Source organism: Lethenteron reissneri, chromosome 40 (genome assembly GCF_015708825.2).
Source record: "Lethenteron reissneri isolate LAM-NWPU_2019-01 chromosome 40, ASM1570882v1, whole genome shotgun sequence".
NCBI classification, from domain to species: Eukaryota; Metazoa; Chordata; class Hyperoartia; order Petromyzontiformes; family Petromyzontidae; genus Lethenteron; species Lethenteron reissneri.
In genome coordinates, this window is record NC_083818.1 from 7,663,360 (window position 1) to 7,679,254 (window position 15,895).

The following is a 15,895-nucleotide window of genomic DNA, read 5'->3' on the forward strand; positions in this document are numbered from 1 at the left end:
GTGATTAGTGGCAATTGCCACTAATTTGTGCATGGGGTGTGTGGTGAGCTCGATACCAGGACTTATTCGAGTATTGCTGTATTTTAAATTTTTATGGAATTGGATGTTTCTGACCATCAAAATAGAAAACGGCTGTTTCCACCATAATACGTGTGCCTCATCTGATTGGATGAGAACTCGTGCTGTCCATGATGCCAGCCAGTTCAGATTGTAACTTGAGCAGGTTACCAGTGGACAACTTAACCCTACTTGTGTTGGCAGTCCAGAGTTGGTGGCGCAATTCCAAGTGGCATCAAAGCCTCACCATTTGGCTGCCTTTTGGTGAAACGTGTCAACTTCCATAAAGCACACTCAACTCCTCTTAGCCCGCACAGACATGGGGTACATCTTCACATTTTCTTTCTCATTCGTGCGAAGGAGGGAAGAAAAATATTATTTGCTATGCTGAATTTGCAACCACTTCTAGGTCCATTTCATCGCATAACAATAGTTTTTACCCTTTCTGGCAATCAAATCCATTTTTCAAGGAATTTTGTCTGCATTAACCACACGTGATTGTGAACATGCAAACAAAAAACACACTCTGATATGCATTGACTGATAATATACATAATAGCATATGTTATTCATATATATATATATGATATATTTGCATATAATATGCATTTATTATCAGAGCATGTGTTTTGTATCCATGTTCAAAAACATGCTTTTACAATATATGCATTGTCTGATAATGATATGCATAATATATAAATATATTATCAGAGCATGTTTTTTTTTGCATGTTCACAAGTACGTGTGGGTAATGTAGACGGATTCCGTTCAAGTAGATTCTGTTTGGTGTTTTAACGTCTTCACACCTGTTTTATTGCCAGAAAGGGTAAAACCTATTGTTATATTTTGTGGGCAAGCATGGCCGATAAAAATTGGCGTGTGGTGTGTGATAATTGTGGAAGCCACTGGAGCTATATGCACTTTCACATTTTTATTGAAAACCTCATTTCTTCAGAACTAAATTTTTGTGTTTAGCTTGTCCCCCCACCCCTCGCCTCCAATTAGCATGGTTGGCTACGTACGGTGCGAAAGAAGTTCAATGTACACAAGGTTAAGCCCTAAAGACTGCAATGCTGGTGTCTAGATAAACTTAACAATGGAACATGGTTCATAACATGGCCACGTGCACACTCCACATGCTTGGAAATTACAATTCGTCATTAGATCAGAAGTTGCCCAGCAAATACTAAAGCTGGAGCCTATACAAGATTATTCAAATATATGCTTCAACAAGCGATGTATGTAGTAGGGCGAATCATGCAATGGATGTGGAGAAGCCTAAATTATGAAATTAACTGAAATTTAATTTGATACTAACAGATACACCCCAGGGTGGTCTTACAGGTATCGTTGAACAACAAAAAAACAACACTGATATGCGCGGACACTTTAGACATCGTAACATTGCATTTATTTCATGCACACACAAGGCAATTCTCAAAGCGTAAAATTGTGGTTTTACATGTCAAACATGCGTATGTTAGTTACAATGCCGCCGTATGCAAACCACCCTTATCATTTGCATCGCGTTAGAAACTAAAAAGTGCTTTTTGTTGCCGACCATCGCGGATTTATGTCTAAAGCTTCAAGATAAAAAAAAAACCACCAGTGATCTACTATAATAATTTGGCCAATTTACATTGCATCAATGTTTTGCATGCTTATAGGAAACGGCCGTTCTTTAAAATGTACATATCGCGGATATTACGTAGCAATTTACAGTCGCGTTTTATTCAACAGAGTAAACGTTTCGCTGTGCACATTCCGTATGACGGCGCTAATGCGAACGTGCCCAAAAATGAGAAATGTGTGTCCAACGTTTAGTCCGTCTCGTGCGAAAGGTCCTGATTGTTGCCCATCTCCATACCTAATATTACAAAGCATAAAAAACACGATTTCATCATTTAAGTTCTCCGACGACGTCCGTTATTTACGTCGTAACCCCGGTTAGTGCATGTCTTTTGTTATTGCAGCATTCGTTTTGCGCACGTGCAATTTAGAATGATGACCAGCATGCCGCTTGCATAGATATCCCAGCATACTTCCATGTTCGAATTTGTATATATACAAGTATACTGCGCGATGACGCGCCTTCTGCGTCTGTTCTCACGAGGCTAACACTCGTTGCTGTGCACATTGCCCCGTTATTTCGCTGCGTAGATTATGGATTAGCGGGTTGTTCTACCTCCTTGAGAGGTGATGCATGCATGGAAAGGCATGGGGGCGGGCTAGGTTTGGTTACCGAACCTTTAGTGTGCTTGTCACTGAATCAAGTTGCCCACAAGCGTGATTCCGTTTCAACTTGGCAAGATCGGGAGGCCGTTAAAGAAGAGTTGTTGGCTTTTCCGACGTGAAATGGACGTTGACGTTCCCTTGCAACTTGGTCTGAACGCGAAGACCGTCGTTTGCCCAGAATAATAACCACAAACTCAACATGGTAAATTACCTGCAGTTAAGTTGCGTAAAAAGCTAATATTTTAGAATACATATGGATGTTAACGTCTCCTTTACAAAATATAGTGAATCTCAATGACCGTGCAACCTGGTTAACATTTCGTAAAAGATACCCCAGGGAAACCTGATGTTGCATAGTCCTGCATTTTGCCAACCCTTGTAAGCCACCACAAAAATAAATTGTCATACTTGGTAAGTTAGGAGGAAGAGCGAAATGTCTTAAAAGATCCTTAAATGAATTTCATTGTTTTCATTATTAGTTTTGTTACAGCAGGAATTAGTTTACAAGTGTGGGCTTTCTTACTGACATCTTATGCATCATTATAATTGCTATAAACTATACGCTAAATAAAACATACCGGGTAAGGCCCACTGAACTATATAGATTTTTTTCAAAAGCGACCTAGCCACATGATAGTCGAAGTGCCTTATGTGGAAATGTATAACAGCCACAAACTCTAAACGCATGTTGATTCTAAATGGTGGGGGGGGGGGGGGGGGAACTGGAGGACCCGGAGAAAAAAATCCACATGACCACGGGGAAAACCAACATGCAAACTCCAAATATACAGCAGGCATCGGGATCGAACCCACAACCTCATTTATACCAGGCGAGGCAGTTAACATCTCGCCACCGCGGCCGACCGCTTTTAATTTGATTGGTGTCTACAGGCTAGATCGTAAAGAATATTTTCAATGCATGTATCGTAAGCTGAAGAATCAATCAACTGACAAATCGATAAATAGTTCCACTCCTAATTAATCATGACCCCCTCTTCTCAAATACCCTATATGGGTCCAGATTGTTTGGATAAGGCGTTTCGACTTGTGATTCTGCAGCGTGGTCCGTGTGTTTCCTTTTTAAGTGTCATTCCCTCCGTGGCTGTTGGTCAAACATCACAAAGCGTCATGGGGAAAAAAATAGCGTTGATGTTCAGTGAAGCCCTTTGTGAACCATAATTATATTATTCAACACAATTAACTATTGATGGAAAGTGCAGCCAAACCTTAATTACTTCTATTACATACAATTGTTTTCTCACGTTACCCGTTGTTCATAGTACATTTCTACAGGTTTTATTATCTTAACATTTAAAATGCACACAATTTCATATTAATGTATTGCACCATCCTAAACTGCGTTAATGCGATTCAGAGTACAGGGTATTAACACTGCTTGCCTCGCAACAGACAAAAACACTTTCAGAATATACCACGCAGGCTCTGTCGCTCTTATACACCTGGTGTCCTCCCTGCACAGGGTTTCTTCGTTGAATGCGGTAGATGCGTTTTAAAAAAGATGGGGCGCACAAAGCAGAAATCGCATAGCATAGACCACAAGTCACTCAAGCCATAATGCACCGCACGAGACAGCTGCCTGCCGAGTACACACACAATGTTGTCCCACCACATCCGACCACATAGCTGCATAACGAGTGAATTCAAACCGCACGAAGTGAGTTCTGAGTCTACGTTGGTTGGCCGCATTTACGCGAAATCGCACAAACCGAACCCGGATAAAGCAAAGGAAAACTCTTTCGGTAAAGTCACGTAGGTATATATATATATATCTACGTGACTTTACCGAAAGAACCCGAGTATGGATTCTTTGCAGTCACGAAAGCTTCGAATCAAAAAGTAAAACCTGTATGTGACCTCATCTTAACCTCGGATGCTTTTTCGTCCGTTCTTTTTTTTGTCCGTTCTTTTTTTGTAATTTTCCCCCGAATGTTTTTTTTTATCCCGATTGTGCTATGAGCCTCATGTCCCGAGACGAAGTCTATTTTCATATCCCTCGCAGAGCAGTGCAACTCTTCGTGTGGGATTACGGCCCGTGGAAGTGGGTCCCACAGAGTTACGTCTGAGATCCATTCAAGTGACCTCCGGGTCCACACAGTAGGGGCAAACGAGGAACGATGTTCGTAGCGTGACGGTAAAAAAAACTATATTTTAATTCCCAGAGCTGGAATTTGGCCAAATTGAAGTGCAAAGCCAAATTGAATGTCGTGATGGTGTTTTGTGTGTGCAGTCATTTGGTGGCCGGGTTGAGAACATCAACTCGCTACACTTTAGGACCCAGTTTAATCGCAGGTAGCTGCCTGGAATCGAACCCAGACTAAGGTGGCAGTTTTGCACTCTGACCTCTGGGTGACCTCTTTTTTTTGTAATAGTAATCGCCTCCACCACACACAGACTTCCACTCTTTTATTTTCACAATGGCTTTCCATGCACTCGCTATATATTTGTAAAATATAGAATTAAAAATATCCATAGGAATTTATACTGAAATGACCATGTGGATAATCCACAGAGTGAGTCGCTCCTGTACACATCTCTCATATAATTATGCTAATTGAAGTATATTCCTGCTACAAGTCTTGATTTATTGTGACCCCCCCCCCCCCCCATCAGTTTGTTTTTAGTGACATTGTAATGTTTAGCGTGTAAGAGGAGGCCAGGTACTCTCTTTCAGGGCTCTCTCTCAAGATCCTTTAAGTAGGGGAGGCCCCCTTGCGTCAGAAGCGGTGCGAGCAAGCCATTTCAGGGCTGCGCCTTAATCTTCACCGAATGTACAACAGTGCAATTGACTTGCACACGTGGGAAAATGCCAAGCATTACATTCCATCACTTCTTCCTCGTTTGTCGTAGCAGTAAGGTACAACGAAGGAATTCTCATCCCATTTGTTTTCGGGTTGTACCGCGTGTTGCTTGGCATGACGCCTAAACTTGCTCGCTCCACGTGCTGGGAGCTTCTTCAGGCACTGAACAGTTCCGATTGGCTGCTGAAGAAGCGCCCGGAACGTGCAGCGAAACGTCGGACATGCCGAATGACGCGCAGGTACGACCTGAAAACACGTAGAAGAGATGCGGAGCACAACCGTGACAAACTACGCAGCAGTAAGAGACAAATGTGATCGTGTTTAAAATCGACCCGTAGAGCTTAACATTCACGAACCCACCTGTGTAAATGTAACGCGCACCCATTGCATCTTGACGACATTACGGACGGGTGCCTTAAACAATTGAGTGCAACGCGAGAAGACGACCACTCGAAGCAATGGCTGCGTCCGGCGAAATGTTAAATCGGCGGAGTGCGTATCGAGCGCGACCGACAAACATCGGCAAAAAACGTGGCGATCCTCACGCTACGTTTGCGTCCCTATCCACCATCGAAGGAACCTAACTCGAGATTGAAAACAATTTTTTTCAACGGTTTTACTTAACGTGATTCCTCTGTTTGTCGTGGTCAAATCTTGTAGTCAAAATTTCGTCCACTTCACGTTGTCCAATCAATTCCACATTTTGCACACGTACTCAGATCCGGAGACAATGCGTGCCTGTATTAAAATCGGCATCAATTCATCAATTAATTGCCTCCTTTCAAGCAATTTCAATTTTTGTATGGACGCCTTATTAATTATATATATTTGTGTAGGTCAAAAACGCCGCGGTCTCTAAACTGTGGAATCGGCTCGCACAAAACGCAGGCGCCACGTGTCTCAGGCGCAATTCACGCACTTTACAACCGCGAGTTAAATGAAGTTGTTAATAAAACCGTATTAAAAAAAACTTTTTAAAACGAGTTTATTTAGAACTGCTTTTTTTGCGTTGAGTTTGTCCTTCCCTCCGCACCTCCGATTAGCCATGGTTGCCTACGTAAGTCGCAAAGGAAGTTCAACATACATATATCCTCTACAGCGTGCACGTAGTGTCCGGGAGACGTTGCTGCTGCTGCTGCTCGTCGTCGTTTTCATAGCTGGCCTCGATCATTCGCAGTGCGGCAGCGTGGAGGAGTAGGAGAGGGGAGGGGGTGGACAACGTTCGCCAAGGTCAAGAACGCTGCGCTGTTCACGGGGATCTCCGTTTGGCTTGGGAGCCGTGCGGTGGAGCCGAGGACACTTCACGGCAGCGAGAGAGGGAGGGAGAGATGGACGTTCGCTCCACATGTGTATGCAATTTGCCAGAGAGCAGAGGGAGGGAGCTGTGCAGCCGCTTTGATTAGCTTCGTTCCACTCGCTCATGCAGCTGGGTGGAGAAGGCCATGCTGCAAGAGAGAGAAGAGCGAGGCAAGAAAAAATATAAAAACGTTAATTGCCTAACGACGACACAAACACAGCACAATGTTTTAGTGTTACTAGGCACCTGGACACTCGGGTGGGATTAACAATTCTCCCGTCCACCAATCTGACCGAAAGTTACCCCCCTTGTCCTGGTTTTCCCAGGATCATCCTCTTTCGTAGCTACCCTGGGATATCTCACAAGTTCTCCCGGCACATTGGCAGTCGCGCAATAATAGACCGGCTCGAGACGATGCATTGACATGAAGTTCACCCCCTCTTAAGAGATACTCTTCATCCCACGACATGTCCCGGTTTTTTGGAGCTCACGAGTGGCACGATTCAGGTTTGATTCAACTCAAGAATTCATTCCTCCTAACGTGTTAGCAAGTGGTCTCGCTTCCCCGTGAACCCGTCACGTATTCATCTACGAGTATTAAAAAAAACAGCGCCATGGGAAGCTTGTATCTGGAGCTGAGAGAATTCACATCATTCCATGCAGCTTGCGTTGCTTTCCACCTATACTAGATAGCGGTCATTATTAACCTGTACATTTGGAGTTTGCATGTTCAACCCTTGGTCGCGTGGATTGTTTTTGCTACTTAAAACTATTAAACTATTTTAAAATAGTTTCACATCTGCGGTGTCTCCTCGGCCCTGCCCCGGGGCCCCACTCCTTGGCTCTCAGCCCCCCCCCCCCTCTGCCCCCCAACTCAAAATACAAGACATCCGCTCCGTACAGGCAGCTGTAGGAAATTACAGACACGAAGACTATCATTGCATTGCCCGAAAGCACGGTGGAAATGCCACTGGCGTGTCGGGTTTCCAGCACTCCGCTGTAAGTTATTCAGTGCGATGGTTGTGGTGGGGGGGTGGCAGCTTGGAGGTCAGAGCACTGAGCCGGCATTGCTGAGACCCTGGGTTTGAATGCAGCAGGGGAGGGCAAGACACGAAGCACTGAGATCCATTCCGGTGGCCCTGTCAACAGGCTCCGGCGATGCACCAAAAAGCACGACCAACAATCAGCCGAATTTTAACCCTGTAATGCCCAAGCATTTTTTTTTAAATGTGGGAAACCAACTTTATTTATGCGACTTAATCTAATTAAAATTCACAATAATTCCTCGTAAAGGTTTTTGGGTTAGATCGCGTTATTTATAAATGTGTCGTAACCCTCCACACGGCCAAACAGAGCGCCTTCACTCGAGGCGCTTGGACGTAGCTTAGAAAACGATGACGCAAATGCTCCAAGCTCGTGTGCTGTTTCATTCAGACGCTGTCTCCCCGACAGACCTGGTTTTCACCTGAGGACGGCTGCTTGCATTGTGGCCGAAACGTCGTGAGAATTATTTTATTATGTTTTATTTTTATTATTTTATTACTTCCCTTCTACGTGACTTTACCGAAAGAACCAAGAAGATGAATCCCTGCAGTCACGAAAGCTTTAAATCGAAATGGAACGACGTAGTTGCCAGTGGCGGACAAGGATTGAAGAATGAGTGACACCGATAGAGGGGTAACGTGTATTTCGGGATCACGAGAAGCTAGGGGAGGGATGGGAAGGAGTGGAGGGGGTGAGGGGAGATTTTTTACGTTTTTTGTACAAAGCACTGCTTTTCTGCTGCCCTGCCGCAGTGTAGCACGTGTGGACCACTTTGAATTCGAAGGCTGCGTTTTTTAAATAACAATATGGAGAGGTGGCTCAACATTTTACTGTTATCATATTTGGTACAGGTTTATACGATACTTATCGCCATCTAGCGGTAGACACTGTTACATTTTGAATTCAAGAAATATCAGTTCGGGATTTTTATTGACCGTCAGCCGTGACGAGAGGTTGTTGGCTGCTCGTGTTAGGGTGTGCTCCGATTTGTCCTGAGATCAACCAACATTCTTTAGCGACACACGGGTGGATCGCGACCCACGTCTTGGCCACTGCTGGAACACAGATGGCCGTCTGTGCATAAACCGGGTTCTTCAGCACAGGCAGTCCTTGATTTACGAACAACTCGACTTACGAACGGGTCAGGAATGGAACTCGTTTGTAAGTCGAGGACCGCCTGTACAGGAATGGATGGTCTCAGCCCAGTCACCAGTGTGGATCAGAAGTCGCAAACGGGTTTTGATTCCTTACCCGTACCCGTACCCGGCCGCACCAGGGTCGCAAACGGGTACCCGTACCCGGCCGTACCCGTACCCTACCCGTTCCCGGCCGGGTATAGGGTAGTGTACGGGTATCGGGTACCTGATTGCGACCTCTGGGATGAAGCCACATTGCAGGCGCGGGTGGGTTGATTCTAGGAACTTGAATTGTGAGAAGAGACAAGACGTTGGGAAATGAGTGACAAACAGTTACTCACCAGTGACTCACGGTCTACCCGTACCCATACCCGGCCGCACCAGGGTCGCAAACGGGTACCCGTACCCGGCCGTACCCGTACCCTACCCGTTCCCGGCCGGGTACGGGTAGGGTACGGGTATCGGGTACCCGGTTGCGACCTCTGGTGTGAATGGGGGAAGTACTGCCCCCTGTGGACCAGAGGTGACTTGGAAGCATCTCAGAAGTAGTTCTTTAACATCCACCTCCACTGGCCGTTCTCTAAAACCCGGGGGTGTGTTTTATCGATTTTCTACGAGAGATCCGAATGGTTATTTTGTATAATGACAGGATGCCGATACCACAATCTGGGTAGCAAAAAAGTCTATGATAAAAGTTATTCACTACACGGCACTTTTTTTGAGTCCTCGTACGGATCAGGGGAATGATTCATGAACGCAGAGGATTTCCCAGAAGGCTAATGATTGCTGCCCTGCTTCTTGGTGCATTAGGCATTCAGGCACGCGGAGAATGATCTATAACACCCTCGCGATGTCCATTTGTAAAACTAAAAGTTTAGATTCCTTTTGTGCCGGATGCCATAACATTTTTTGTTTTCATCTTCTTGGTTCTTTCGGTAAAGTCACGTAGAAGGGAAGTAATAAAATAATAAAAATAAAACATAATAAAATTATTCTCCCTGCAGTCACGAAAGCTTTAAATCAAATTGTTTTGTTTTATCTCACCGCCTTCCTCTCACGTGACCTTGACACAAACGAATTTAAACATCACGCACCGTCCGGCCGTTTCATTGGTCGTCATCTGGGTCCTGATCCATTAAGTAATTAGAGATGTCTGGGCTAGTGTGGTTTGAATCATCAACTCCCCTGAAAAAAAAAATCACAAGGATGTTGTTATTCAGTGATCAATGGATTTATCTGTTAAGTCTCACGCTCTCAATGCCACTTCATCTTTTGTACGACCGCATTCGCGTACAGAAATTAATCCTCTTTGTTGCTCCATTGCCACAGGGAAATAAGTGTAATGAGATGTGTGTGTGGGAGATTCATTAACGAGGCCTACCACCAGAAGTTTTTCCTGATTGTCGGCCAGGGCTTGCTTGGCAAGATAACGCTCCCTCTTCATCTTGATCTCCAGAGACTCGGGAACATCGGGCACCAGCCAGTCGATCATGCGGGAGATGAAGAACACTACATGCTTGACAAAGACAAAGATCCCCCCGGAGAGCCTTAACAGACATTTTGGGGCAAGTGCTGTTAGCGAGCACCTATGAAGGCCCACACGGCACACGATTGGGTGGGTGGCAAGCACCACACCCGACCGCCTTTATTTCCCCAGTGAAGATGTTCATACATCATAGCAGGTACTCGTTTAAGACAGAGTCATGATGATTGTTACTCATTTCATTTTTTTTGTTACAAATATTTTACTTCCGGGCAAAATATTTATGAAATCCCAAATTGAATCGTTGAGCGTAGATAGCTATTGTCTATTAAATTTGCACTTTGCAAAAAGTTATTAATGGCGTGGCTATTATATGTCATACTCGTTGACTGCAATGCATTTGTTTTTTCATTGTTTTATTTATTGACCAGTTGAGTAGCTACGTCAGTTGTTGGTACCACTCATCCTCGTATAACGTTTGGTATTTTGACGATAGTTCACAGTGAAATTCTGCACCCATTTTGATGTGGGAGGAGCAGTGCCGGATTATCCTAGAAGCAAAAGTAGCATATGCTACGGGCTCCGCGCTAAACGCTTTCAAGCTATCAATTCCGGTTCAGTGATTCTGCACTTGCTCTATTACTATAGTACTATACTGCCTTCAACTTTTATGAACGACTGGGTGTTTAAGGTGAACGATTTGTCGTATTATCTGGCTGTATAGCAAATGAAAAAAAATGACTTTTACTATGCAAGTAAAAAATTATTCATTTAATATTTATGTGTTTTTTTTTTTATTTAGCACCCCTTTATAACATATACTGCAGGCCTCGCATTAGCTTAATCCGGCACTGGGGGGGGGGGGGGGAGCACTCGCAACAAAGCCTATTACTCGTGTTTATCTGCATCAGTGACCCCTTTCATCTGCATAGCAAAGCAGGTTGATGAATCAAGCTGTCACCATTGACGAGTCACTGCAATTATCCCGTAAATGGTAATTGTGAGCATATGAGGAACACTGGCTGTTGCGGATGGATTCGGGTACGGGGATAACAGGCGGAACGGACGATAGGTAGAAGCACAGGAGGAGTTTCGCCATGTCGACAAAAAAATCCACGTCGGATTTGCGTCACGATCAGTGGTGTGAAGGAGATGCTATACCTCAAACGCGATGATGAACCCCAGGCGTATGGCGAGCAGCTTCCAGTAAAAGAGGGTGTGCTTTCCATCCTGGTCTCGATAGTCCTTGTACCTTAAACAGCACACAGCACACGGACAGCACCATCACTTCACCTTTTTATATATAGAACCATACAAAACGTTAAGTCGCGGTTAGTGCAGTGCTGTACGACACCACTGACTTGAGATGTTAACTACCTTGCCTGGTGTACAGGAGGTCGTGGGTTTGATCCCGACACTGATGCCCGTATATTTGGAGTTTGCATGTTTTCCAGGTGGTCGTGTGTATTTTTCTCTGGGTCCTCCGGTTTTTCCTTTCACATTTAAAATCAACATTCGTTTAGAGGATTTGACTGCTATACATTTCCACGTGATAAGCCACTTCGTTGTGCTATTATGCGTGGCCAGGTCGTTTCTGAAAAGGAGATGTATAGCTCAGTGGGCCTTGCCTGGTAAAATGAAAATAGTTTAAGTTAGTTTTAATTCCCGATCGTGGCGAACATCAGTGGTGAGTGACATCTTTATTTTTATTAGATGTTTGTTGCACACAGGAACATAGGCCCGTAACAGAACGCTGGGTGACAAAAAAAACAACCGTACGTGGATATCTTCCAGGCCTACATACCCGACGCGTTCTGCTTGATCAAGGGGGGGGGGGGGGGGGGGGGGCAAGTCTCTTTTTTTTAAGTCTACAGACTCAGAGATCCCAACATCTCATGGGCGAGCATTCCAGCTCGGCTTCCAGTTCGCTCCCAGCGGTGACGTTGGCCACGCAGCTGCTGGAAGCTGCAAGGGCCCGGGCATCACCTGCAGTGTGTGTAGTTGTTGACAACGTAGTCATCGGGAGCGTACGACAGCGTGAAGTTGATGTACCCTCGCAGGTTCCTGTCGTACGTGTACTGGTAGAGCAGCTTTGGCAAGAAGTTGGACGTGAACGCGATGAGGAAAGCCTGCGCGACACACGGCAGGTTATCAGTTGTGGCCACGCGAGAGTCCGTAATGTGTCACGTGCATTGGGCCTGCATGGCGACGGCAGGTGCTTTCGCCTTCTCAAATGGAAAATAAAAATAATCGCCCAAATGCCACTATGGCGCACGGCAATCGTGGGATGAATCGTGAGTTCGTCTCGTGTCCACTGTGAGACTATGGGTCTCTGTGTTAGTTTACGGGCCTCAGTCTGAGCCTATTGGTATTTGTATGAGTTTAGTTTTCATTTCATTTATTTAAGTTTCATTTATTTGGTATAGCCCTGTGAGCCATTCGGCTCCTGAATCGGTTGCAACCGCAACAAACAAAAAACAAAACATGAACAAGAAAACAATTTAAAGTGACTACGCGCAAACAAAAACATCCAGGAAAAAACAGCAAAATTTTCCATAAAAAGCACCATACACCAACGCTGTGTGCAAAAATCCCAGTGGGATGCAAGTCAAACAACAACAACCACAAGACAACTTAGATTAAAGCTATCAGTCTTGCTCCGTACTACAACAAACAAACATGGCCAAACCAAAAAACTTTTTGAAATCACCAAAATAAAGCCATAAAAGCAATGTAACAATGATCATAGGAACTGTCGGCCTCATATGGGCCTCTGTGTGAGCCGATGGATCTCTGTGTGATCCTATGGGTCCTTTTTGAGCATTCCCTGAGGGCAGGAGCGGAATTCACCCATTGTGCCTGGAAACCAGCAGCTGGATTTCCAATTACACGGATTTATGGCCGCTACTTGAATTGTAACCGTGGCATCCCCAGTGCCAATGGACATCCCCAATGCCAATGGACAATAAAGGTGTGAAAATAACAGTTCCAAAGTTTCGGTAAAATTATCTCGTGACAATCTTCATACCGTGAACTTTGACATCATACCGTATTGCATCACGAGCTAAGATGTCACACCTACGATTGGCGCTCTTGGCTACGTACGGTGCGAAAAAAGTTCGACATACACACACATGAGCCTAGGGATCCGGGAACACCGACTCACGTTGATGATGACGGAGATGTTCACGAGGGCGTCGAGGATGTTGAACCAGACCCCGATGTCCTGAGCCCTCTCGGCCACCGGACGCCGGTACTCGCACACAAACTTCTGGGCGTCCAGACGCAGCTCGACCCAGTTGTTGAGCAGCGCGAAGAGCGGCGCGAGGGGGAACGCCGCCACGAAGATCGTGATGAAGCCAAACTGCAGCACTGGGCCGGGAGGGACACGAGACGGAGATGGCTCTATATATATGTAGGGGTGTCAGGGGAAGGATCCCCACCAATAGGAGGGTTAGTGGGAGGGGTAATCGAGGAGATATAAGGGAAGAACGGCCGGGAAGAAGGGGCCTTTGGCGGGAATGAGATTTGGACGGCTGGGGACAGGTGTGGATGGGAAAAAAGGATTAAAAGACGAAAACCCTGCAACCTTGTGTCGGCTCTCCTTTAAATATATAAAAAAAAACTATAACTATAATTTTTATTTTACTAGGTAAGACCTACTTCGCTCTATATCTCTATTTGAGAAGTGACCTGGCCACAAATGATAGCTCAACGAAGTTGCTTATCGCGTGGAAATGTATCGCGGCCAAATACTCTAAAACGAATGCTTCTACATGTGGAGGGAAAAACCGGAGGACACGGAGAAAAATCCACGCGATCACGGGGAGAACACGCAAACTCCAGATCGGTCGAGACGGTGGTGGTGGTGAGTGGCCAGATATCTGAGTCAGGCAACCCGTGGCACCTGGGTCTGACCCGTGACCTCCTGCCAGCTAGTTTTCGACACTTCACGTGCTTTTAAAGTGCACCTCTGAGCCTGGCACAAGCGCAATGGAGAAGTCACCGCCACTTAGTGGCAAATGGCGGTTGTTATTGTTGTTAATGAGTGGCAACCCAAAATGGTCAGTGCTACGCAGACTTTAAACAAATTGTTTGGTAATGCTGCTGTTGCTTTGGCAGTGGTGCACAAGGACAATTAACAACAACAAATTCAGCACACTTGTCAAAATCACTGCAATTTTTTAAGAAATAAAAAATATATTGTTGATATTTTGGACAAACCTTCAAATAATTGTAAAGTATCACAAGATAAACAATGTAAATAATATAAAAAATATGGAAAAATGTTGATGGCACATTGTGTTACGGGAGGATGAGGCACAATCCACCTAATAGTGTGCTCCTGGGCCCAATCACGATTTAAATGAAATGATTTTAACTGCCCTAACTTCCGAATACACTTGAGGCCTTTTAGTAATATTATGTTTCGTGGTTGTTTTTCACATGTTTCTCAGACTTTTCTGCCTCAGAAATACAGGACAGTTACATTCCTTTTGCAATGGCGATTGGGACCAGGAATGCTCTGCGAGGTGGATTGTACCTCGTCCTCCCACAATGCAATGTTCCAGCAACATTGAATAAATTTGCTCTTAATATAAATTTCGTTTATTTCATAGTAATATTTTTTTTTTATTATTGAAGGGTTTGTCTGCTACTCAAAGCTACGATTAGGTCAATATTGATATGCCTATTTTAAAAAAACCTGGTTATTAAAAACGTTTAAAATGTAATTTTCATCAGGCTCCATGGTGTTAAGTGCAGTCTGCAAACATTATTAACTCTGCCTATGGCACCGGCAGTGGTGTGCCATGAAGAAGGCCATTACCAAAAACGGCACCAATCTCTTTTTACAAAATAAAAATTTTCGTTATTTTTAGGGGCACAGTGTTATTGGTGGATGTTGTTGAGTTTTTGTTTTAGCTGACTTAACGTTGTAAATGGTCTGTAGGCTGCACGCTGCCTGCCCTCCTTTGAATATTACCAACCAATCTTGATTTGAAACTTTCGTGACTGCAGGAATCCATACTCTTTGGTTCTTTCGGTAAATTCACGTAGGTAGAAAAATAAAACAAAAATAATTTATCACGACGTTTCGATGGCAACACAAGCGGTCGTCCTCAGGCGTAAAAAAATATATAATCCAGCAGTGGAACTGCTGAACCAGCGAGGGAGCTGTTACAACAAGAGGTTATTTATGTGGCGATGGGCAAGCAAGTTAGCCAGTTCGCCTCGACAATGCCACACAAGTGGATCGACAGGGTTCAGGAGTTGCATGAGGTGGGGCTCGACACTGACACGACAAGTCTTTCATCTACAAAAGGTCAGTAATGCAACAATGGTGGCTATATTGCTCGATATGTTGTAAACTGTCGCTCCTGTAACACTATGCTGTCATGTACTTACCATGAATACACGACAGAGCCCGATGGTCAGTGTTTGTCCTCACAATAGGCCCTGGCAGTGGCCAGTCAATGCGCCAAATATATTAATGTAAAAAAATGGTACCAACTACACTGGCAGTAAAACTGGTCTTTGGTATGTGATGTAAAACGCTGTATGAAACTATTTAATGGCTAGGCGTGCGATAGGAGTGTGTGCAAGGGCATCACAAGTCGTTCACTGTCAACAGACTTCCCCACGAGTTGTTTGAAATGACTTTCCAGCAAGCTCTACACCGTAAAGAAGAGGTCCAATTCTGCACGCGCGTGCGCGCGTGTGTGTGTAGCAGCTCGCGCGCTGCACTACGAACCCAGCCGCCCGAGTTCGATTCCCGATCACGGTCATGGGCCTCCTCTAGGTCGACTCAGCCTCAAATGAGTAC

The 15,895-nt window shown here is 44.8% G+C and overlaps 1 protein-coding gene across 3 annotated transcripts in view; it reads right to left on the reverse strand.

Annotated features, from left to right (window-relative positions):
- Positions 1-1,472: 1,472 nt before the first annotated feature.
- ANO7 (anoctamin 7) overlaps positions 1,473-15,895 on the reverse strand; it is a 59,496-nt gene continuing 45,073 nt past the window's right edge. For 2 of the 3 annotated variants that reach the window (XM_061568156.1, XM_061568157.1), the window contains exons 19-23: positions 13,238-13,443; positions 12,058-12,200; positions 11,233-11,323; positions 9,970-10,104; positions 1,474-6,556 (exon numbers count right to left, since the gene is read on the reverse strand). In XM_061568156.1, coding sequence (XP_061424140.1) covers positions 6,530-6,556; positions 9,970-10,104; positions 11,233-11,323; positions 12,058-12,200; positions 13,238-13,443 — 602 coding nt within the window. In that variant the 3' untranslated portion in view covers positions 1,474-6,529. Of the gene's footprint in view, positions 6,557-9,969; positions 10,105-11,232; positions 11,324-12,057; positions 12,201-13,237; positions 13,444-15,895 lie in introns of all 3 variants that reach the window. The other variant, XM_061568155.1, reaches the window with a different exon arrangement.